The sequence below is a fragment of the Ostrea edulis genome, chromosome 7 (assembly GCF_947568905.1).
Source record: "Ostrea edulis chromosome 7, xbOstEdul1.1, whole genome shotgun sequence".
Classification (NCBI taxonomy): domain Eukaryota; kingdom Metazoa; phylum Mollusca; class Bivalvia; order Ostreida; family Ostreidae; genus Ostrea; species Ostrea edulis.
This window is the reverse complement of record NC_079170.1, coordinates 54750190-54775063: the sequence shown is the minus strand read 5'-3', so window position 1 is coordinate 54775063 and position 24874 is coordinate 54750190. Positions and strand designations below refer to the sequence as shown.

General features: G+C 34.8%; 1 protein-coding gene across 3 annotated transcripts in view; it reads left to right on the top strand.

The window, feature by feature from the left end:
* LOC125653997 (laminin subunit beta-1-like) overlaps positions 1–24874 on the top strand; it is a 53515-nt gene that overhangs the window by 6564 nt on the left and 22077 nt on the right. For 2 of the 3 annotated variants that reach the window (XM_048883716.2, XM_048883715.2), the window contains exons 4-19: positions 7438–7555; positions 11979–12124; positions 14030–14150; positions 15437–15625; positions 17971–18150; positions 18246–18355; positions 19159–19374; positions 20888–21046; positions 21258–21378; positions 21587–21714; positions 22067–22256; positions 22425–22568; positions 23336–23567; positions 23704–23867; positions 24014–24238; positions 24486–24685. In XM_048883716.2, the coding sequence (XP_048739673.2) occupies positions 7438–7555; positions 11979–12124; positions 14030–14150; positions 15437–15625; positions 17971–18150; positions 18246–18355; positions 19159–19374; positions 20888–21046; positions 21258–21378; positions 21587–21714; positions 22067–22256; positions 22425–22568; positions 23336–23567; positions 23704–23867; positions 24014–24238; positions 24486–24685 (2643 nt within the window). Of the gene's footprint in view, positions 1–7437; positions 7556–11978; positions 12125–12629; positions 12641–14029; positions 14151–15436; positions 15626–17970; positions 18151–18245; positions 18356–19158; positions 19375–20887; positions 21047–21257; positions 21379–21586; positions 21715–22066; positions 22257–22424; positions 22569–23335; positions 23568–23703; positions 23868–24013; positions 24239–24485; positions 24686–24874 lie in introns of those variants that run through there. The other variant, XM_048883717.2, reaches the window with a different exon arrangement.

Below are 24874 nucleotides of genomic sequence, written 5' to 3'. Positions count from 1 at the left end.
ATTGCTCAAAGTTGTTCCTAAGTTGCATAACTCCAAGATGTGGGAGTATTTTGGTGTCAGATAGGTAGTAAAATTTCAGATAACATGCGAATTTGTTTTGATTATTCCCAATGATTTGTTGTATTCATATGAGTGCCTTTGAGTGGTTAAACAACTTTTTGAGAGTAAAACTAGCATTTAGTATGCTTTTAAGATTTGTATTTGATTTACTGATTCTGTGATATTGTATTATATCTAATTTCTCCAAGTCTCAAGGAGAATACTTAAATAGTTAAAGAACTTTATATCAATATCATGTTAAATAACCCTCTTTGGCTATTAGAAATACAGCCACCTGACACATAACTTCACAAGCACGTTTTCACCTTATTTATTCCAGAACTGAATCCAACAACAGAAAACATAGTAACAAAACCTAGCATGGTTTATGATATCCGAATTGCAATCCAATGTCATGGTCAATAATATAACACATCTACTTAAGAATGTTCAACCCTTTGTTTGTTTTTTTCTTTTTTTTTTCACTGATTGAAATTTCAATATTTACATTCACTGAATCATTTCTCTTATCATACTTATATTTCTTTTGAAATTGACATTGCTTTCATCTTAGACAATGAATACATGTTTGTTGTAAACTAGTTTTGATCCAGTTTTTACTACCACCTGTCCGCGTAATCATTACCAAATATGGAGTGTCGTCATGGTCAAAGGTTGCATTGGCTGACCATTTAAAGTAACGAATGGGTCAACGATTTGATATTTTAGTATTTAAATCTAGTTTACATTTTTAGAAATACATACAAATATAAATATACAATAAAATGTTTTGTTGTTTTATTGGATAATGAAGGTAGCAATCATTGCAGAAAAAGTTTGCATAACCCCCTAATGCCTGTTTTTGAATTTTTTCTGCAATGGTTGATATCAGCATCACCCGATAAAACAACAACAAAAAAGGCATTTTATCGATTAATCAGAGGTATATATATGCCATATTTTGTTCAGTGTTGACAGATGCATCAGTGAGCTTTAATGGAATTTGGCATGCAGGTCATTCCGGCTTTCAGGGCTTGAAGCTATAACTTTTTATGTCACCATGCAGTCCAACCAGACTGATGGGGTATAATTTCAACCAGTCTGCAGAAAAATTTACCAGTCCAACAGAGTTTTCCAGAAATAATTAAACATATTTTGTTAATATTATTAAAATGAAATTTAACTCAATATGCCTCAGACAATATTGTAGCACTTAAATGTGGGATTTATATTTAAGAATCAGATTCGTCTGATATCTACAGATTGCAGCATGCCAAATGTGTGTATAAAATTTCAAAAGTATATTTTCCAAAATGATGCTTTAAAAAATTAACCAGTCCCATCGGACTGACTATAACAAATGTCAGTCAGTCCGCCAGACTTTTAACCAGTCACAGACTGACAGGCATATGTTAATTTCGAGCCCTGCAGGTTTCGCACAGATGTGTGCACCTTTGCAGTCCTTGGAGAACCAGTCTGCTTATTCAAAAAGCCACATGGATGTCATTCAAATTGACCAATTGATTGATTGTGTCTTGTTTAACGTCCCTCTCGAGAATTTTTCACTCATATGGAGACGTCACCGTATAATACTGGTGAAGGGCTCCAAATTTAGGCCTATGCTCGGTGCTTATGGCCATTGATGAGTGAGAATTCCTTAGCATGCCACACTTACTGTGACACGGAACATCCGTTTTTAAGGTCATCTCCGAGGACCCCATACATTCACACCTGATGCCGAGTGTTTGGCGATGGAATTGTCACTACCTTGTCTAACGACTAGATCTGTTGCGGCCAGGATGCGAAGCCCGACCTTTCGCATGCGGGGTGAACACTCTACCTCTAGACCACCACGATGGTCCCAAATGGACCGAATTTACCCTGAGGTCCTGGATATTGTGGCTTAACATTGAACATTAATTTGTTTTAAATTTTCATTTTGTTTCTTTGTTGTTGTTTTTTCATTAAAGTAACTGAAATACTGACTGGTAAATATTTATCAAACCAGTAAATTTCATTAATTCACCGGTCCACTTGACCAGTAAATTTGTTTTATTTCAAAAACTCTGATATATATAGCTTTAAAATGTGTCCTTTAAATGTATATAATGTTTGTTTGCCAGTGTATGATTGTGATTGAAGGTAAATATTGATTATCTAAGGTACTATTCAAATATAGTGAGCTCGTAAATCGAATAAAAAATAATTGAATTGAATGGCTTAAATCAAAATCGAATCAAAAAGTTCGTGAATCATTGTAGCTCTAAACCCTTAAACTGTTTCAGTTGTTTTAGAGCTGAATTGTGAGTGTAGGGTATTTTCCCTACATAGTACAGCTTGTAAAGTTGAAGAGACCATTGTAACTTGACTTTTGTACAATGTGAAGTTGAAACATGCAGATGGCTGGCAGCGAACTAGACTGCAGATGCCTTGTGTTTCAGATAAACAAATGGCTCTGTAATTGTGTTTGTTTGAAGAGTTAAGGTCACTTGCTTCTGGAGGCCAATAGTTATTCAACACACGCATACCAATCTAAGTAAAGGATACATTTTTATACCCTCCCCTTCTACAATCAGAGAGGAGGGGGGGAGGATATATATATAAGAATCACCTTGTCCAGTTTAGAGTTTTAATCACTTGCAGAAGCTGAATTTATTTAATTACAACAATCATGAATAGTGAGTTCAGGGGACAAGGATCATGTGATTTTTGTGTCAAACGATCAAAGGTCAGATCAACATGACATTTACATGTAATTAATAAAAGAAAAGTTTTCGGACTACAACTGATTTCCATTTATACCTCAGGCATGAACTTCTGATTTTACGAAAATGATCATCCTTAGAGTTTTTGATTTGGGGTCAAAATGCTAAAGGTCATGTAAACTGGACAATACAAAACAATGGTAAAGGATTTTAAAAACAAATATGCAAGTTTTTCAAAATTTGTCTGATTTAGCTGCATGTATTGTTCAATAATTTTGATGAATATGAGAGACATATTTGCCTGTTTATAGTTTTGGTTGGTTGTATATTGTTTAATGTCCCTCATATCTTGAGAATCTTTCACTCATATGAAGATGTCAACATTGCCGATGAAGGGCTGCAAATGTAGGCCTATATGTATTATAACCAAAGTCGAAAGCATTCCACTTTGTTAATGCTCATTTATAGCCAATCAAAATGCAGATTACATTTAACATATTTTAAGCCCAAATATACCTTGTATACTATACAACCTTTTTAGAAGACATAATACACAAATATCTGAACATCTGTTTACATAAATTCAATGATTTCAGAACAAATTTGATAGTAAAACAAGGTAATCAAAGATACGGGTAAACATTGGGACTGGCAGAGATGACTGACAAGTGGCCTGTTTACCAGGTGAATCGGAGTACACATACAGATACAGACTGGTACATACTGTAAGGTCACCTCTCCAGAAACATTTCATCTCAGAAATGGTAGATAATGTAAGATGCATGGTATGAATGTGACAGTACTTTTCAGCAGCTGATGTCAGAAACTTTTTTCATTAGGAACTTGACATTGGAGTTTGCACTCCAGATTTTGAAAGACAAGTTAGAATGTAGGAAATCTGGGAAGTTAAGGTATACATAATAGTACATGTTGTCTAGACAACAAGAGGGTACATAATGAGAACTGTGAAGCCACAAGTCAACTTCAATGTGTGGGATATTGTAACCACAAGGACTTTAAATATTTGGAAAGATTTGGGGCTGGATTATGGTAAACCTTGTTTATTTAAATTGTCCATGGACATTCAAGTGACCATTGAAAACTGAAATGACCCAGGAGAAAGAACAACATTTTGTAGGTAGTATACACCTTGACCTGATACCTGCCAGGTAAAACAGTTCTGTGTCAGGTGTATATTGACCACCTGCTGACCAGCAACCTCAGAGGTCACACAGCCATAAACATCACAAAAAACCCACCTGGAATGCTAAACTAGCATGAAGACAAAGAACTTAAAACGTACAGGTTACAGGCATGCATCAGATACATGAAAACAGATGCAACTGCTTAATTTATTTAAAATTCAAACTCCTGGAGTATTAAACAGTTAGCTTGTTCCCCCCTTTTTTTTTTATCTCTATACAGTCAAGCAGTTGACTGATATGTAGATTTGTGTACTTTCGTTTCTGTACATTGAAAGTTTTAACTGGTTAAGCATGAACCGATCTTTCAATTTTATGAGAGGTATTTAATCCTTAATGGGTCAGATATCATTAGATCCTCTTTCACTGACCTTGTTAACCGGGTGTCAAAAACTTAAGGTTGGAAACCAGACAGTAATTCAGGGTGGTATGCACACACAAAGCCCTCTGACTGTCACTTTATAATACTAGTTTATTCATTGTGTCTGGTTTATGTGTTTGTCAACAGTCAATAAATCACAGCACACATGTAGTTAGGAACTGAGGAGAGAATATAATCTGGTATGTCTGTTTGAGTAGGCTGTAAGGAAAGCAAGAATTCCATCTACCTTCTCTCTGAGACTCTTCAGAATGGTCATATCATGTGTAAGATCTATAAAGTTCTTATTCCTAATCGTAGCATTTTTCTTGGAAGCTGTACAGAAAATGAACACTAAGTATATTTACACAAGTTTATATTGAATAGGAGCCCCGCCCAAGGCTATATAAATAGGAATGTTGCTAGAGTTTGTAGCTATCTCAGACAGGAACCAGTTTATCTGTATCAGCAGCTGCTCGGGTCAGCTTCACACATTATCTGAGAGGGGCAAATCAGTGGCTTTTGTTTCCTTTTACAAAGTATTGGGGCTTAAATCCTGTGTGAAGCTAGTTTGAAAGGGTTCTCAAGATATTGAAGGAGCAATATCTCCCTATATCCATGCAGAGTAGATTGACCATTGACCTCATACAAATAAGGGTCATGTACTCTTTAAAATAAATCTTGATTATTATGAATATTATTTGTATAATATCAATGATCAAAATATTGAATGGAATTTGATGTTGCCTTGAAACTTACATTTATGTCCCCCTTGAAAAGGGACATACTGGTTTGCACCTGTTAGTCGGTCAACATACCAATTTAAGTGTTGTCGGCTCAATATCTTAAGAACCCTTTGGGTGACAGACATCAAACTTATAATACTATTTTTCATTAATGAGTAGATGGTTCTATTGATATAGAGGTCACAAGGTCAAATGTCATGAGTCAAACTACTCTGGACATAGGAAGTTACTGTCTGCTCAATATCTTGAGAACACTTTGTTTGACAGACATCAAACAAGGTACACTGATAGATGTCCCCTATTGATTTTGGGGTCACATGTTCTAAGGTCAAGGGTCAAACTGGACATGGTAAGATATCTTGATAACCCTTTGCTTAACAGACAACAAACTTAATGGTACAATTAATTGAACTCCTAAGGAGTAGATGACCTCAAAAAAGTTTTAAGGTTCAAACTACTCTGGACGCAAGATAATATTGTCCATTCAATAATTTGTGAACCCTTTATGTGACAGATATGAAGCATAATGGTACACAATGTTGCATTCTAAATTTAGAGTTTTTCCTTTTCATTATATTGCCACACATATTACTAAAACATTTCTGTTCATTACAGACACAATGCATGTTGACCTTGATATATCAGACTTTTGACAGATAGTATATGCCAATGTGTCTATATATATTCAATTTCGGTTTAATGGAATGTACAGTAAGTGCATTATGTAATAAATGCTCTGTGTATTTTTGGTCAATTTTCAAAACCTTTTAAAAAGCAGTTTCTAGTTTGGTCATTCCATGGCAATTTTTAATGCCCTTAGCTCCATACATTTGGCCTTGATCTTTGATTAATAATTAATAAGCAGATAGAGTGTTTTCATAACAAACATGGAATGTTGTTTTTGCTTTATGTATAATAGATGTTGTCTGACATTTAAATAAGATTATTCAATTTTATACAAATACTTAAATATGATATATATACATCTATTGTTAAAGTTTTGAATGCAGAACAATGTGAACTAGGTACAATATATGAATGTGCATTGAAGGCTTAAAATGGATTAGAATTACACATGCTTATTATTGCACAAACACAGCATATGTTATTGTACTCGTGGATCCTCAAGGTATCCTATTCTGAAAATTAAAACTCATTAAAAAACCCATAGAGTGCCAGAAATTACACAGGTGTTTTATTTTGTGTATGCATGTCCAACCATTTATCACAGCTCTCAACCATCCTTCTTTCCATCTTCATTCATCCTTTTCTCCATCCCTAAATAGCTCTTACTTCATTCTGAAAGAAACCATTAAAAGACTCTGACAAAAATCTAGCAAGAATTTGTTCCTATCTAAATAAAAATTCTAAGACCTGAAGGATACTTTATAACACTGATGTTTTGGTACTTTTGCGTTGCTAATGTTTGATGACATTGAAATTCTGTTTGAACTTGACCCCAATTTTCATAGATCATGCCGATTTTTCTTGAGCACTGTGAAATCCAGAACTATAACTTCAAATGAGAACACTTCAATTCTATTTGACATTTTGAATTTTTTAAAACTTATTTTCTCAAACACCAAATTAATATATGAATTAAGGAAATTAATATATAATTTATCAGTGTTTGAAATTTGTTTAAAACTTGGTATAGAACATGGGTCTATGCCAAAACAAGATGACATAGACTTCATTGAATTGGCATAGACCACAAAATTGGAAAAAAAACAACAACACAAATTTAAAACATTTTCATTTATTTCTAATGTCCTTAGAAAGCATATTTTCTCATTTCCATAACAATATCCTCATAACGTTTATCAGACATTGACTAACCATGCAGGGTCCTTTGAGATAACTTTATTGCTTTAAATCTAGAAAATCAGCATTGACAATTTGGTCTATCTCAATTACAATTGGCATAGACCAGTGTCATTTGACATAGACTCTGAAGTCTATCGGTCTATGGTTAATTTCGAACACTGATTTATAAATGTTACAGGTAACATCTGAGTTTGTATTGAATGTCGGCATTTATATTAACAGCTAGTTCTTGATTGGTTTGTGCGTATCAAAGTTTACCTGAATACAGGTTTAAAGTAGTGAAATCATTCAAGAATTTGCTGCCCATCGTGCAACAGACCCCATTCACCCATCTTTCTTTTAGCATTTCATGTATTTATCGTTGTTATTGATATTACGTTTTTCTATTATAGAATGTTGAATGAACTAAGTGAAAATAAAGATTTATTGTACATTTGAATAGAGTAATAATTCATAAGTCTGTTGCACTCGTGCAGACGACCTGTTCCTATATATATTTGTGTTTGAGTTTATAAATAATTTAGGTTCGTTAGTTGACATTGTTCTTCCTCTGTTTTTAGGTGATATTCAGAGTCCTTCCACCATTTATCAGGATACAGAATCCTTATGATGCTAAGGTACAAGATTTACTGAAGCTGACCAATCTCCGGGTGAATTTCACTGAGCTCCATGGATTAGGTAGGTAGCCTTCTAACAGGGATATGTACATGATTGTATTCTCACATCCAAGCCATGGGAATAACTGGAAACCTTATGTAGGTCAGACACGCAGTTATGTAATTGTCATATTAAATGTTTCACTGGATTGTCATGAACATTTTTGCAAGCATTCCCACAAAAATTTATAACAAGGTCAGACAAATATCGGGCCACTGTAAGATGTGTCAGGCTGTCTATCGCTTAAATCAAATACATTCATCAAGATTTTGTGAGCTGTTTGTTTAGTTTACTACCCAGCTATTCCTCCACATTGATTAAGGAACAGAGAGCTTTATGTGTTATTACTTTTTGGTGTGAGATTTCACCTTTCATGAAAATTGTGTCTTTTCGTTTTATTTCATGGGGTTATTGACACAGGAATATTGCATTTTCATAAGGGGTGTTGGTCACAAAAACACAAATAGTGTTTTAAAAAAAAGCTCTTTGAAAAAAGCAGAGCTTTGGAAGTTTTATTTACAAAGTAACAGGTAGAAGATCAAAGTCTTACATGTACATGTACACTGAATTTAAAACCTGAAGAAAGAGTACATATCCTGCATGTAATAGATTTTGATGATTATTAAACACATTAAATGTTTTAGATCTCTGTATTACTTAGAACGAGAAAAGTGGTGAATGAAATCTGCATTATTTGAAATCTTCCATTGCTTACAGTACCACTAAATTCCTTGATGTAATCAGGTGTCACTATCACTTTCAATCACACAATAGCTCTTACTGACTGCTGTTTTCTGTAGAAATTTATACAAGATTACTTTACAAAGGAAACTTGTTGAGTTTTTTTTAGCTCACCTGAGCTATAAAGCCAAGTGATTTTTATGCCCCCGAGATCGAAGATCGGGGGGCATATTGTTTTTGTCCTGTCTGTCATTTTGTAATTCTGTCACTCTGTCATTCTGTCTGAAACTTTAACCTTGCTAATGACTTTTGAACAGTAAGTGATAGAGCTTTGATATTTCACATGAGTGTTCCTGATGACAAGACCTTTCCGTGGGTACCAACATTTTTGACCCAGTGACCTTGACCTTGGAGTTTGATCTACTTTTTTGATCTACTTTTTGAAAATTTTAAGCTTGCTAAAAACTTTTGAACAGTAAGTGGTAGAGCTTTGATATTTCACATGAGTATTTCTTGTGACAAGACCTTTCTGTGGGTACTAAACCTTTTGACCTTGACATTTGACCTACTTTTAATTTTTTTTTTTACATAGGTCATAACTTCTAAATGGTAAATATTAGAGCTTTCATATTGTACATGAACATTTCTTGTGACAAGATCTTTCTACTGGTACCAAGATATTTGTCCTTTTGACCTTGGCCATCTTCGGAATTGGCCATTATCGGGGGCATTTGTGTTTCACAAACACATCTTGTTTCTCTGGAGCAACTGTGCCATGATTAGATATATTAATATGCAACAGTGCTAGAAATAATTGTTTTTATTCGCTGGCCACTTGGACTATCAACTTAATTTTTACTGATCAGTTGAGAATTTTTAATGTCCCTTTGGACCAGTATGTGTATATGAAAATGACTGGCCCAAATTTAAGAATTGAATCGTTAAGAATTCAACCGTTAAAGGGCCAGTCAATTTTATATCCACATAAAACACTTTCAGAAATAATTGCTTATTTCCAAAACATTTATTGCTAGACATCCAGTAGCAAATAGACTTTTTAAATAATAAGTAGAATCTTAAAGAATGATATTGGAAAATAATTAGTTTTCACATAAGTTAGAAAATAGTCGGTGTCATGTTTGTTTTTGTTATTTGTGGAAATGTTGTGTCATGGGATTACGCAATTAGACAGTTCATTCTAAGAAACATGCAGTTCTTGGAAACATATGTGAACCCTGCATTACTTCTTAGTACGACTTAATAAAAGTGAAATCAAGAAATTACTCTGCATCTGATAAAAGCTTGGATGCACAGATATGTCTCATTTACTAGCCCAATCATTGAGGAATTTTGATAAGTATTCAAATTAAGAGGGCTGGATGGTTGTTGCCATTATAGATTGTTATTATCTCTAAACAAGAAAGATTTTCTCTTTAAATCTGGTAACTCTTCCAGTATAGTCTCACAATAGTTAATGCTCTTTTTATACTAACTCTTCTTTCAAATAGTAATTGTTATGACAATGACAAATGCAGAAGAAAATAAAGCAGGCTAAAGATATCTCTTTACATGTAGCAGACTAAAGATATCTCTTTACACGTAGCAGATTAAAGATATCTCTTTACACGTAACAGACTAAAGATATCTCTTTACACGTAGCAGATTAAAGATATCTCTTTACATGTAGCAGACTAAAGATATCTCTTTACACGTAGCAGAGTAAAGATATCTCTTTACACGTAACAGACTAAAGATATCTCTTTACACGTAGCAGATTAAAGATATCTCTTTACATGTAGCAGACTAAAGATATCTCTTTACACGTAGCAGACTAAAGATATCTCTTTACATGTAGGTGGCCCAATAGCAATGATAATTAATTCCTTGCATTTGTACTCTGCTCCAAAGACCTTACCCAGTTCAAATAACAGCAGATAACCTGTTTTCGATTTCATTGATGTAAAGGATTTAATGTTAATTGTTTCCTTACAAATAAGAACACATGAAGAACAAACTGGCATGTTGTTAATATTTTTCATATACTAGGATAAATGAATAGGGCAAATTGTTTGAATAGAAATATTAGAAATATGTGTATTATAATTCTGGGACAGAGTTCCTGAAAAGCGCTGGTCCACTGGACATTCCTGGTAAATTTTGAATGTGACCGATGAAATTTAGATTTTATCAGTCCAAACTTAATTCTGGCAGATATTAAATTCTAGTGTATATAGGAAACTGAAAAAAATCTTTTCAGGAGTAGCAGGGTCACACTAAATAATATCAATAAGCAAACATTTCCAAGTTGTGTGAAGTGAAGTTGGGTTTTTTTCATAGACCCTGGGGTTAGGGTGGGATTACATGAGTATAGGGAAAATTTTTTCAAAATCATTGAATCTTCTTCTCTAGAACAGCAAGGCCATGTCAGTCATATTGATATTGAAGCATTCCCATGTTGTAAGGATTCAAGTTCAGTTAATTCATAACACCATGGGGCAAGGTTGGGGTCATGCTATGGGGATGAAAGAAGGTAAAAATCTTTTTAAAATCTTCTGAAGAACAGCAGGGCTAAGGTAACTCAGGTGAGCATTGTGGCCCATGGGTCTCTTGTACTTAACATGTTCTTTAGATTGAAAGACAGGATTGTTTACTATGCGGAATGTTGATGTATATTACCTGATTGGTTGGGAGATCAAAGTTAAGTACATGTGTAAAAAAAAAAATGCACGTCAATGGTAATTGAATCTAGGAGAGGTAAAAAGTGTCTGGGTTACAGTTGTAAAAACAAAGTCTGCGGTTTTTGAATAATGTATTAAACCATTAAGTTGATTAATGAATTAAACTTGTAGTTGTGTTTGCTTTCGTTGAAAGTAGTCAGTGGGGGGAAAAAAATAAAGAAAGAATTCAAGTTGATTTTTCCCCAATGGACCATATGTTGTTAAATATGTAAATATCTGCCTCATAAAGCATAAAATTTTATAAATGATTGCAATGTACACATTTGGTCTTTAACTGAAGAAGCCTAGTGAGATAATTTATTTTTTTTCAAAAAGATTTCATTGTGAATGTATGATCTTTGGCTTTGGCTTGCTTAACATTTGTTGGGATTTTGAGAATTTGAGCCCAGACAACAAATCATGTGGCATACTTACTGGTGCATTTTTGTGTGACTGACGACACACATTTCATGATTATACAAGTTTCTAGCAAAGCCCCTCTTTAGAAGACTTGGTCATGGTAGCTCAGTGGTAGAGCGTTCATGTCATAACCGGGAAATCATGAGTTTGAGTCCCGTTCATGCCATGGCTGAGCCAAACCTAGTACATAAACAGAGGTAGTGATTGCTCCTTCGCCAAACACTCAGCATTTAGAAGTGAGAATTACGAGTCTTTTAGATATGACCTTAAAAACGGAGGTCCAGTGTTGCAGCAGGCATTAGCATGATAAAGAAACCTCACTGTTACAGCCCTGAGAGCTAAGCATTGGTCTAAATTTGTGGTACTTCACCTACAGCTGGTTATGTCTCAATATGAGTGAAAAATTCTCAAAGGGACGTAAAACAAACAACCAATTTAGATTTCTATCTTTTGTGGGGGCAGAAATTGTCGGAATATGATGGTTATCATTTTAGTTTATTACAAATTTTGCAATATATGCTTATAGGATTTATGAGATTGATCACTGTTCGTTATCTTCTGATCACCTTTCATGCATGTATACAATATGCACAATTCACAAGAAATGTTGGTGATTTGTTCTGTAGGCGACACTCTATTGGACAGCCGGCAGGAGATTAAGGACAAATACTACTACTCCATGTTTGACATGACGGTTAGAGGGAGCTGTAGTTGTTATGGCCATGCATCCAGATGTGAACCAGTGGATGGGTACAATGTCAGACCAGACATGGTAAGTAATATATAATGTCAGACCAGACATGGTTAATAGTATAGAAATATAGCCCTTTCATGAGGTTGATAGGTATATCGACTTCACAGAAAAGCATATCGACCGAGCATGAAGTGTGATTTCGATATACTTTTCTGTGTAGTCGATATATCTATGGATCAACCGATTGAAAGGGCTACATTAGTTATATTATTTTTGCAAAATGACCTTTTACTTCTACATCTGCAGGCTTTGCTTCCATATTTAGAAGTAGGTAATGACGTGAACCATAAAGAGAATTTGATTGGTTGGAATGACATATGTCAGCGAATCACATTCATTGTTGCACGTAGCAAAATTTCCCTAATCTATTATTAGAATGTACAGGTCAATCCGAGTTTTTTATGTTTATAATTAGAAAGACCCAGTCAATCAGCATTTCTATACTTTGACACGTGATATAAAATGAACCAATGGTGAAGTGCATTACAATTATTATACATAAAAATAATATTATGTAATGTCAGACCAGACATGGTAAATAATATATAATGTCAGACCTGCAGACATGATAAGTAGTGGGCGTTATTATTCCTTCATGTACATGTGTATTTTCTATACATTGTGTAGGGTGTAAAGTAGTGGGCGTTATTATTCCTTCATGTACATGTGTATTTTCTATACATTGTGTAGGGTGTATTTTCTATACATTGTGTAGGGTGTAAAGTAGTGGGCGTTATTATTCCTTCATGTACATGTGTATTTTCTATACATTGTGTAGGGTGTAAAGTAGTGGGCGTTATTATTCCTTCATGTACATGTGTATTTTCTATACATTGTGTAGGGTGTAAAGTAGTGGGCGTTATTATTCCTTCATGTACATGTGTATTTTCTATACATTGTGTATATGTGTATTTTCTATACATTGTGTAGGGTGTATTTTCTATACATTGTGTAGTGTGTATTTTCTATACATTGTGTAGGGTGTATTTTCTATACATTGTGTAGGGTGTAAAGTAGTGGGCGTTATTATTCCTTCATGTACATGTGTATTTTCTATACATTGTGTAGGGTGTATTTTCTATACATTGTGTAGGGTGTATTTTCTATACATTGTGTAGGGTGTATTTTCTATACATTGTGTAGGGTGTAAAGTAGTGGGCGTTATTATTCCTTCATGTACATGTGTATTTTCTATACATTGTGTATATGTGTATTTTCTATACATTGTGTATATGTGTATTTTCTATACATTGTGTAGGGTGTATTTTCTATACATTGTGTAGGGTGTATTTTCTATACATTGTGTAGGGTGTATTTTCTATACATTGTGTATATGTGTATTTTCTATACATTGTGTAGGGTGTATTTTCTATACATTGTGTAGGGTGTATTTTCTATACATTGTGTATATGTGTATTTTCTATACATTGTGTAGGGTGTATTTTCTATACATTGTGTAGGGTGTATTTTCTATACATTGTGTATATGTGTATTTTCTATACATTGTGTAGGGTGTATTTTCTATACATTGTGTATATGTGTATTTTCTATACATTGTGTAGGGTGTATTTTCTATACATTGTGTAGGGTGTATTTTCTATACATTGTGTAGGGTGTATTTTCTATACATTGTGTAGGGTGTATTTTCTATACATTGTGTAGGGTGTATTTTCTATACATTGTGTAGGGTGTAAAGACAAAGATGTCCCGCAATGTGAGGTGTCATGCTTTTTGTAAATGCTTTATTCTGAAATCTGCAAAAATTTAACTACAGTACTTGATTTACATTAATGAAATCTTTGCAGTAGAGATTGAGAAATTGCTTAAAGTGCATGTATCTGATATATTCTTTAATCCAGACATTAGGAGTTCAGGTGAAAATGCCGATGTTGAATGTGTGTGAATACTCTGCTGTGATTTTAGGTACATGGTCAATGTGTCTGTACACACAACACCAAGGGACGTAACTGTGAACAGTGTCAGGACTTCTATAATGACCTACCCTGGAGACCAGCGAGAAGAAACTTCCCCAATGCTTGTAAAAGTATGTACAGATATCAATAGGATGATTATTTGATAATACACATGATCATATACTCAATGAAATCATTTGTGATACCCTTATGAAGATACATGTACACCCTAAAAACTGTACACAATAAAAAGTCCAGCAAATCCAATGCTTGGATATGCCGGTACATGGAAAACTTAATATTAGACTATTCAGTTCAGCATTGAGTTTCCATTGGACCATTGGCATCTTTGAATTAATATTCACTGGTACTTGGTAAATTTGTAATTAAGCATGACAAGTTTGTCCATTGGAAACTTAGCTCATTAAATTTTGTTATGTTCCAAGACGTAATCATTACTATAACCCCTCTAGGAACAATTGTGATGTTTATATCTGTGACAAAAATGGCATCTAATACATAAATATTATTACTACAGTAACGTGATCCGAGGAGTTTCGCGTCTCGTGTGATCTGACGATCCACACCTGTCAACGAGACGTGATCCAACTCTTCGGATCAAGTTACTGTAGTAATGATCAATTTATTATCTACCCCATTATTTATTTTTAATTCCACATTTATAAAATAATGAATGTAATATAAATTATCAAAAACACAGACATGCAGTGAAATTGTATTTTGTGTGCAGTTTTGTTTGTGACGCAGTTGATATTTTTCACAAGAAAACGTAGCGTTGATGCATTGTGACGTCATCAGTTTCAGAGAAAACCACAGTGTGGTGATCCGTAAAACCGGATCACATTTTGTGAAATCAACAGTATCAAAAAATGAAACATTGATGGGTATACACATGTATGATAAAAGTAGGTTATTGTTCAGATGGAGATAATGAAAATATTATGAATGACAATGATACACACAGGTGTAATCAAGGTGACAGAGCAGATTTTGGTGCAGTATTCACTCTTGAGATGTTTATAGACAGAAAATCTAAAAAAAATTTGAGGGTTTAACAAAATATTTATTGATTGGGTACATGTCTTTTGTTGGACCTCCACCTTCCCACCAAAATATTGCCTATTGCTTACAGCTTCAGGCAACACTTTGGTCCTTGGTTGTAACAAAACATGTTTCCCTCGACCTGAGTCAGTAAATGTAGAATACTCAATAAAATGCACATGATCATGTATTTGCATTTTGGAAAACAATTCAAATGCTTTTATGCAGGGTGTTTCTGACAGATGTAAAATGTTAACTGCTTCTGAAAATATTGGGTTTTTTTCATGTGCTACTATGGACAATATTGGGTTTTTGTTTTCATGAGCTACTATAGACAATATTGTTTTTCTTCCAGAGTGCAATTGTAATGGTCACTCGGACAAGTGTAAATTTGACCCAGCAGTGTACGAGGCGAATGGTGAAATCAGTGGAGGTGTTTGTTTGGACTGTCAACACAACACCCTGGGCAGGAACTGTCAGCAGTGCAGGGACATGTTCTTCCAGGACCCCTACCAGGACATTCGGAGCTCAACTATCTGTAAACGTAAGTGTAACAACTATCTGTAAACGTAAGTGTAACAATTATCTGTAAACGTAAGTGTAACAATTATCTGTAAGTGTAACATCTATTTGTAAATATAAGTGTAACAATTATCTGTAACAACTATCTGTAAACGTAAGTGTAACAACTATCTGTAAATGTAAGTGTAACAATTATCTGTAAATGTAAGTGTAACAACTATCTGTAAACTTAAGTGTAACAACTATCTGTAAACGTAAGTGTAACAACTATCTGTAAACATAAGTGTAACAATTATCTGTAAACGTAAGTGTAACAATTATCTGTAAGTGTAACATCTATTTGTAAATATAAGTGTAACAATTATCTGTAACAACTATCTGTAAATGTAAGTGTAACAACTATCTGTAAACGTAAGTGTAACAATTATCTGTAAGTGTAACAACTATCTGTAAATGTAAGTGTAACAACTATCTTTAACAACTATCTGTAAGTGTAACAACTATCTGTCTGTAAATGTAACAACTATCTGTAAACGTAAGTGTAACAACTATCTGTAACATCTATTTGTAAATATAAGTGTAACAATTATCTGTAACAACTATCTGTAAACATAAGTGTGACAACTATCTGTAAATGTTAGTGTAACAACTATCTGTAACAACTATCTGTAAGTGTAACAACTATCTGTAAATGTAAGTGTAACAATGATCTGTAACAACTATCTGTAAGTGTAACAACTATCTGTAACAAATATCTGTAAGTGTAACAACTATCTGTAACAAATATCTGTAAGTGTAACAACTATCTGTAACAAATATCTGTAAGTGTAACAACTATCTGTAAGTGTAACAACTATCTGTAACAACTATCTGTAAACATAAGTGTAACAACTATCTGTAAACATTAGTGTAACAACTATCTGTAAGTGTAACAACTATCTGTAACAACTATCTGTAAGTGTAACAACTATCTGTAAGTATAACAACTATCTGTAAATGTAAGTGTAACAACTATCTGTAAGTGTAACAACTATCTGTTACAACTATCTGTAAACATAAGTGTAACAACTATCTGTAAACATTAGTGTAACAACTATCTGTAAGTGTAACAACTATCTGTAACAACTATCTGTAAGTGTAACAACTATCTGTAAGTATAACAACTATCTGTAAATGTAAGTGTAACAACTATCTGTAAGTGTAACAACTATCTGTCAATGTAAGTGTAACAACTATCTGTCAATGTAAGTGTAACAACTATCTGTAACAACTATCTGTAAGTGTAACAACTATCTTTAACAACTATCTGTAAGTGTAGCAACTATCTGTAAGTATAACAACTATCTGTCAATGTAAGTGTAACAACTATCTGTAAGTGTAACAACTATCTGTAAGTGTAACAACTATCTGTCAATGTAAGTGTAACAACTATCTGTAAATGTAAGTGTCACAACTATCTGTAAACATTAGTGTAACAACTATCTGTAAATGTAAGTGTCACAACTATCTGTAACAAATATCTGTAAATGTAAGTGTAACAACTATCTGTAAACGTAAGTGTAACAACTATCTGTAAACATAAGTGTAACAATTATCTGTAAATGTAAGTGTAACAACTAAATGGGGTTTTGTTGCAAACTAAAGTTGCTAGTACAAAATTAACATACGTATATGTACTGGATTTCATAGCACCCATGCTATGACTAAGCCATTCTTGTCTGACTTTGCAATGTTCTAGAGGGAAATGTAAAACAACAGGTTGAAATGAATATTTATTAGTTTTTGTTCATGATAATAGTTTTAGAATTCATCTTTTTTGTATATTTTCCAATAAGGATAGATTTCACCATTAACATAACAACATCGCATGCTGTATTAATAAATCAAATTCATATAGCATCTTTATTTTGCAGCAAAACCCTATAAACTTACATAATTCTGGTTCCAAATATCATAATGAATATGATAAAACAGACTATGAAAACACCATATCATACAAAATAAACCTATAGTTTTTTAAAGTTTCCTATAGCTTTTCATTTAGTAGTACCCTTTTTTAACAATTTTTTAGCAAGTTTAAGCAATCTGTCTTGCTTTGGTATTTCCCTTCTTAAAAGTTCAAAATGTGTCACTACTATAGGAAACAGTTGTGACACTGCTTCTTTACAATAGAATAGTTCACAATTCAGACATCACTGTTGTCAGATATTTTGCTTCCTAAAGAGGGTCATGTCCAGATTTTCACATGCTGGAGGTCGGCAACTATGAATATAATGCAACAGACTCTAGGATCCATGCTTATGATCACCAGTTTTTGAGGTACTCGTCTACATATATGTGTGTATATCTGGAATTGAATCTTTTCAGCATGTGACTGTGATCCATCTGGGTCCCTCTTTGGGGGACGGTGTGATGACCACTCCGATGAGTCCAATGGACTTCTAGCAGGAAGGTGTCATTGTAGGCAGCACGTGGAGGGCAAGCGTTGTGACACCTGTAAAGATGGCTTCTACAGTCTGAACGAGGCTAATCCTCAGGGCTGTCTCGGTAAGAGGAGAGAGTAAAGTAGGACTGAAGATTATTAACAGATTCCTTCAGAGATGGCAACATTTCTCATTGATATTTTCTTTTGTCTTTGACAGCTTGTGATTGCAGCATGATTGGTACTGTAACGAACTCGTCCTGTGACAAGGACACAGGAATGTGTCTGTGTAAACGCTACGTTACGGGAGACAGGTGTGATACATGCCATGTAAGTCAAGACTTCTACAAACAGAAAATAACAATGTTACATGTATTCTATTTGTAGGTATATCAAACAGATATGTTACATGTATTCTGTTTATAGATATATATCAGACAGAGATATGTTACATGTATTCTATTTATAGGTATATCAAACAGATATGTTACATGTATTCTATTTATAGTTATATCAAACAGAGATATGTTACATGTATTCTATTTATAGATATGTCAAACAGAGATATGTTACATGTATTCTATTTATAGGTATATCAAACAGATAAGTTACATGTATTCTATTTATAGTTATATCAAACAGAGATATGTTACATGTATTCTATTTATAGATATGTCAAAACGAGATATGTTACATGTATTCTATTTATAGATATATCAAACAGAAACAACAAAAAGAGATATGTTGCATGTATTCTGTTTGTAAATATATCAAACAAAAAAACAACAAAAAAGAGAGATATGTAAATATAAAAGTTTTCATGGTTGTAAATATACAATATATAGTACTTTAAGAGGCACCATAAAAAATTAGCACATCTGGCATAAACATAATACCATTATCAGAATTAGTGCTTGAATTTCAAAATCATCGTTCTAGATGAGTATATCATATGTTAGTGATAAACGGGAATGAATACAAGTAGCCTGATGCTGAAATTGCTATAACCACTTAAATAAGGCAAAACATAATGGATGTGCTGTGCAACATTTTAATTCCTTGTTTGCAGAAATATAAAACCGTATTTGTAATTTGAACATGAGTTAAGACGATAACCTGTTGTACATTTTCAGCATGGATTTTATGGTTTGAGTGACATTGACACTGGGTGTACGCCTTGTGATTGTGATGTGGGTGGGTCCATCAGTGAAGCATGTGACCAGGTGACTGGAGCCTGTACCTGTAAACCCAACATCATTGGTCAGCAGTGTGACCAGCCCCGCCCAGGCTATTACTACGCCATGTTGGATTTTTTCCGGTATGAAGCTGAATTGGCCAAAGGAATTGGAGTAAGTAGATTATATTTAGATGATTTTATTGTAAAGAAAACAAAACTATTAATTACAGAGGATTTGTCATCAGCATACAAACTTAAACATGAGGTAGTACAGTGGAACCCCGTTATTACGTTTTCCATTTTGTCACGATAAAATAACGTAATACCGGGGTCAACGTAATAAACGTTCCCAGTGAAATCCGTTAAAAATATCATTTGGAAACTTTATATCTTCTGTTGATACTCCGTGAAGGTGTGTGTGTGAACATATCTTTACTGTTTCTTTGTTTTAAAGACTATGACACTTGATTTATTTACATCTTATCTTAGATGTCCGTAATTCTTCATGTTTTCATCCCTTTTCTTTATTTCTTGTGTAGGATAAATAAGGATGCTTTGATAAGCATTGCAGATCTGCTTTCGTTTCCGCCATTTTGTACAACTTTAACATAATGTGTTCATATAAATTTCTCTCAATAACTCGTTCCGGTTCGTATTCAACATTTGTACATAAAACAAAAAATAACAAAACATCGTTTTTATTAAGTTATATAGATCTCTACTACACAATACAAAACACAATTTAAAAAATCCCATCCAAAAAAAAAAAAATCCAACAATAAGACGACACAAAACGCACGCGATATCCAATACTTGCACACTTTTTTCACCAACGATAAACACGGAGAACAAACGCAATCCATTTTTTAAAAAATAATGCACTAAGATTAAGATCACATTTATAACACTAAATGATGGCACTAAAATCACGTGCACATCAAAAAAAGATATCAAGGGATTTTAAAATGTTAACTGAGCTAAATGCCTTGCACGAATCGGCCGATAACACTGGTCAGTTTGATCGGCATATTTACGGATGAAATCTAACAACACCCAAACTATTATGTCAAAATAACTGACAATTATTTTAATTGAACACTACCTTTACTCACCTGACTATGTCCAAGCCGTTATCCAAGCTGTTTCAACTGTGATACGATAAATTTTGTCCTACATGCTGTCCGTAAATAGAGTTTTAAAATCGAAAGCAATCACACGATGCTAAACATGCACGTGGTTGAGAAATTATTATTTCTTTGATCATCAAAATATGAAAAATGAAGAAAATTTTATTGAGTACAATTTCTAAATAAACATTTAATTGCTTATCACTGGCTTCGATACGGGGTATTCACCTGTATCAATGTTGCTAAATCTATCAAAGCGTGATCAGTCAAGCGTCTCTAATCCCCAAACAGACCAGGAAATTTACATGGTGACTGCCTGGGGCAGCCAAGGTGTGAATGGCTTATTACTTTGAGAATCACTATTGAATAATTAGGGGTTTATTATGTTTTTGTCGGAATTTTTACAACGTAATACCGAGTCCCGGCATCTTGGGACAATGTAATAACGAGGTCTATTTCAAATTCCAACGTAATATGCGGACTAATGTAATAAAGGGGGAACGTAATAACGGGATTCCACTGTATCACATGATGGAATTGTGGGTATTTTCTCAACAGCAGGTGCGCCAGTACATCCAGGAGCCATACCCTGATGGCTATCAGCCGTGGACTGGTCCAGGGTACATGCTTGTGAGGGAAGGAGATAGCCTGGAATTTAATGTCAGTAATATAGAATTCCCAACCAACTATGACATTGTCATCCGCTATGATCTAAGGGTAGGTAATCCATTCTTGTCCTTGATAGTTAGGAAAATATTTGTCATAATAAGAAAATACTTGTATTAATGCCCTGCATTGATCTTTGCACTCAGAAGGTTTGGTAAGTACATATAAATTCATTCCTTTTCTCTGCAAAGTACTCAAAGTCAGTCATTTTCTCTGGGATTTTGCCTGTTGCAGTATTTTAGAAATGTTGTTTTTTTTACAGATGCCAGAAATCTGGGAAAGTGTGTTAGTAACTATTCGCCGTGACAAAATTCCAGATGAGAATGGACCTTGTGCAAATCACGTAGCTAGGGATGACGAGAAGTCTGCCACACTTAACCCAGGTCTGGTCGTCAGATGAGCAAAATCTATGTCAAAGTTTAGAGACATTGAAATACTAGTACATGTACATTTTTTCTATATGAAGTCATAATCTTTATAACGTTGAAATTCGATTATAAGTTGTAAAAGTTAATTGTGAACAAAGGCTATATACAGACAATGAAAAATTAAATTGTATGATGTATTATTTTTGACATGAACACCTTTCAGGATTTCGATATGTGGAGGTGTCCCCCTCAGCCTGTCTGGAACCAAACACTAATTACACGATACGTTTGGACTTCCGCCAGTACAAGTCTGGAAGATCTACCCCAGATGCTACCACTCTTATTGACTCTGTAAGCTATCCTCTTATTGACTCTGTAAGCTATCCTCTTATTGACTCTGTAAGCTATCCTCTTATGGACTCTGTAAGCTATCCTCTTATTGACTCTGTAAGCTATCCTCTCCAGTAAGATTGTTTAGATTTGAGTTTTGTCAGTGTTTCATAGGCACTGATCCAGGAACTCAAATTACAAAATATCTTGCAACTTAAGACCAGTGTTTTTGATTGGTTAGAACTAGTTTCATAAGTAAGAATATGGTTCATTATTTCTTTATCCTTTAAAATAGTATACTAGAATATGAAACAATTTAGCAGTTAAAGTAGTTCAGTTCTTTGTCCATTTTGAAGGTGTTTCTATTTTACAGATAATACTGGTGCCTGCCACTGACAGTATTCCAATATTCCAAGTATTTGGGTATTTGAATTACATGAAGAACCAGTTTATTCGTTACCAGTGTCGTGAGAAGCAGCTAACACCATACCGACCAAACTACTCCGACTTCTGTAAAAAGTTGACCTTCAGCATCAGTACAAGCATGCTTCACCGAGCACTGCGTAAGTCGCTGCCACCCCCTCAAATCAATCAAACTGAGAAATTATTGTAGGCCAGATTGTGCAGATAGTGTAAAGAATATATCAGGTAGAGAAAGATGCTTTACTCTACAGAATTAAAGAAAATGCTAGTTTGAAAGTGTCTAAAATATTTTGATGTCTTATTTTCAGCATGTGAATGCGACCCCACTGGTTCCTTGAATTCTGAGTGTGAACCTGCTGGTGGACAGTGTGTGTGTAAACCTAATGTTGTTGGTAGGAAGTGTGACCGCTGTGCTCCAGGAACTTACAACTTTGGTCCTGCTGGCTGTTCTGGTAAGTAGATATTCAATCAGAGGACATGTTGTCATCCAAGGCATCTTCATAGAACTTTACACATGCAACAGCATAGTAAAGGAATATGTTATCTGCCTTTTATCTGTGTAAAAAAATTGTTTCTGAAAAGGGTCTTTAGAGAGGCTACAGCTGGGGGCTTACTCCCCGAAACAGATGGAAATTCATCCCTCTAAAACAGATGAGGCTCACTCCCACCAATACAGATAGGGCCGACTTTCACCAATACAGATAGAGCTGACTCTCACCAATACAGATAGGGCTGACTCTCACTAATACAGATAGGGCTGACTCTCACCAATACAGATAGGGCTGACTCTCACTAATACAGATAGGGCTGACTCTCACCAATACTGATAGGGCTCACTCCCACCAATACAGATAGGGCTGACTTTCACCAATACAGATAGGGCTGACTCTCACCAATACTGATAGGGCTCACTCCCACCAATACAGATAGGGCTTATTAATTTCCAGTACATATGGGCTTACCTCTTCGATATAGATTGGGCTTACACCATTATAGATAAAGCATACTCCAATCAATGCCCTTTACTACAAATTGGACTAACTCCCACCAATTCGATTCGGGATTGAAGATTGGATTTACACTCTCTGTTACAGATGAGGGTTTACTCTCACCATATAAATCAGGCAAACTTCAGCGGTGGTATCCACAGATCATATTAAATCTAAAGTGTTACAGCTGTCATTATCACTAAATTACATGTATTATTGTATTATAACAGCCTGTAATTGCCATGAGTATGGATCCCGTGACAATCTTTGTGATGCCCAGACTGGACAGTGTCTGTGTATATACAACGTTGGATCTCGAGACTGCAGCCAGTGTGAGCCGGGATACTGGGGATTCCCCCAATGTAGGCCATGTGACTGTAATGGAAATGCAGACATTTGTGATGATTTAACAGGAAATTGTATTGAGTGTCGCAACAACACAGCTGGAGATCATTGTGAAAGGTAGGGGCACAGAACTGAGAAATACACTAAAGCGAAATCTATGTACTGCACCTGTGTATATGAAGATGTATTTTGAAATCGTGAAATTCAGTTTCTACATAGTGCAATATTGAAAAATGACATTTCATATCAACAGATGTGATGCTGAATATTACGGTGATCCAAGAAGTTACATCAGGAAGACTTGCCGTCCATGCATGTGTCCAGGAGGCCCCGACAGTCAGACTCAGCATGCCGATTCTTGTAGTGAGGACCCTAGACAGCAGACCATTGTCTGCAACTGTTTACCTGGATACCAAGGTAACTTATGATAAAGAGTAGGGTTGGAGTTTCTTGTACTATATTTGGAGGAAACAACTGTGTGACAACAGTTTTGTAGAGTAGTTCTTAAGCTCCGTGTAAATTCTAACTTATCATGTAGTGCATGTACTGCTTTTGTTTTATAGGCCCTAACTGTGATACCTGCAGCGAGAACTACTTTGGTAACCCTCTGGTGGTAAACAGTACCTGTGAACCCTGTGTATGTAACAACAACATAGATCCCAATGTGGCGGGCAGCTGTGACACCTCCTCAGGAGAATGTCTGAAGTGTCTGTTTAACACAGAGGGATTTAACTGTGAAAAATGTAAACCTGGTTACTTCGGAGATGCCACCACTCAGAGTTGTGTGGGTAAGCAATCTAATGTCATTATAAGCTGTTGGAATCCCAATTTGTAATGTCAGGCTTTTTGTCCTAAACTGAGCTAGATTGTAAATTCATGGTGGATTTTGATTGATGGTTTGTTATTGCGACTCATAGGGGAGTGCTATGAATTGATAAAAATGTAAAACTAGCTTTAAAAGTTATGAAAGATGTTATGTTTATAAATGCATTATAGTTGCTGATTAAGTACTTCTCTACTCTCTGAATTTTGTAGAGTGTGTTTGTGACCCCTACGGTACAGACAAATCCACTGAATCATGTGACAGAGAGACCGGACAGTGTCCCTGCCTACCCAATGTCACAGGACTAAGGTGTGACACCTGTCTGGTGGGGTACTGGAACATTACCAGTGGGGAGGGGTGCTCATCCTGTGGGTGTGATCCTGAGGGCTCATTTGGAATCACCTGTAATCAAGTAAGAGCTGAGAAATTTATGTAATACTGTATAAATACATGTAGAAGTTTTACTGAAGCCTCAAATGAGTGAAATATAGATTTTGTTGAAAGAGCATATGTAATGTAAGGGCACAAGTTCTCCACTGAAGTTGTAAAAATGTATATGGGTATTTTGTAGAGATCTGTTTTGGGTTTTTTAGCTCACCTG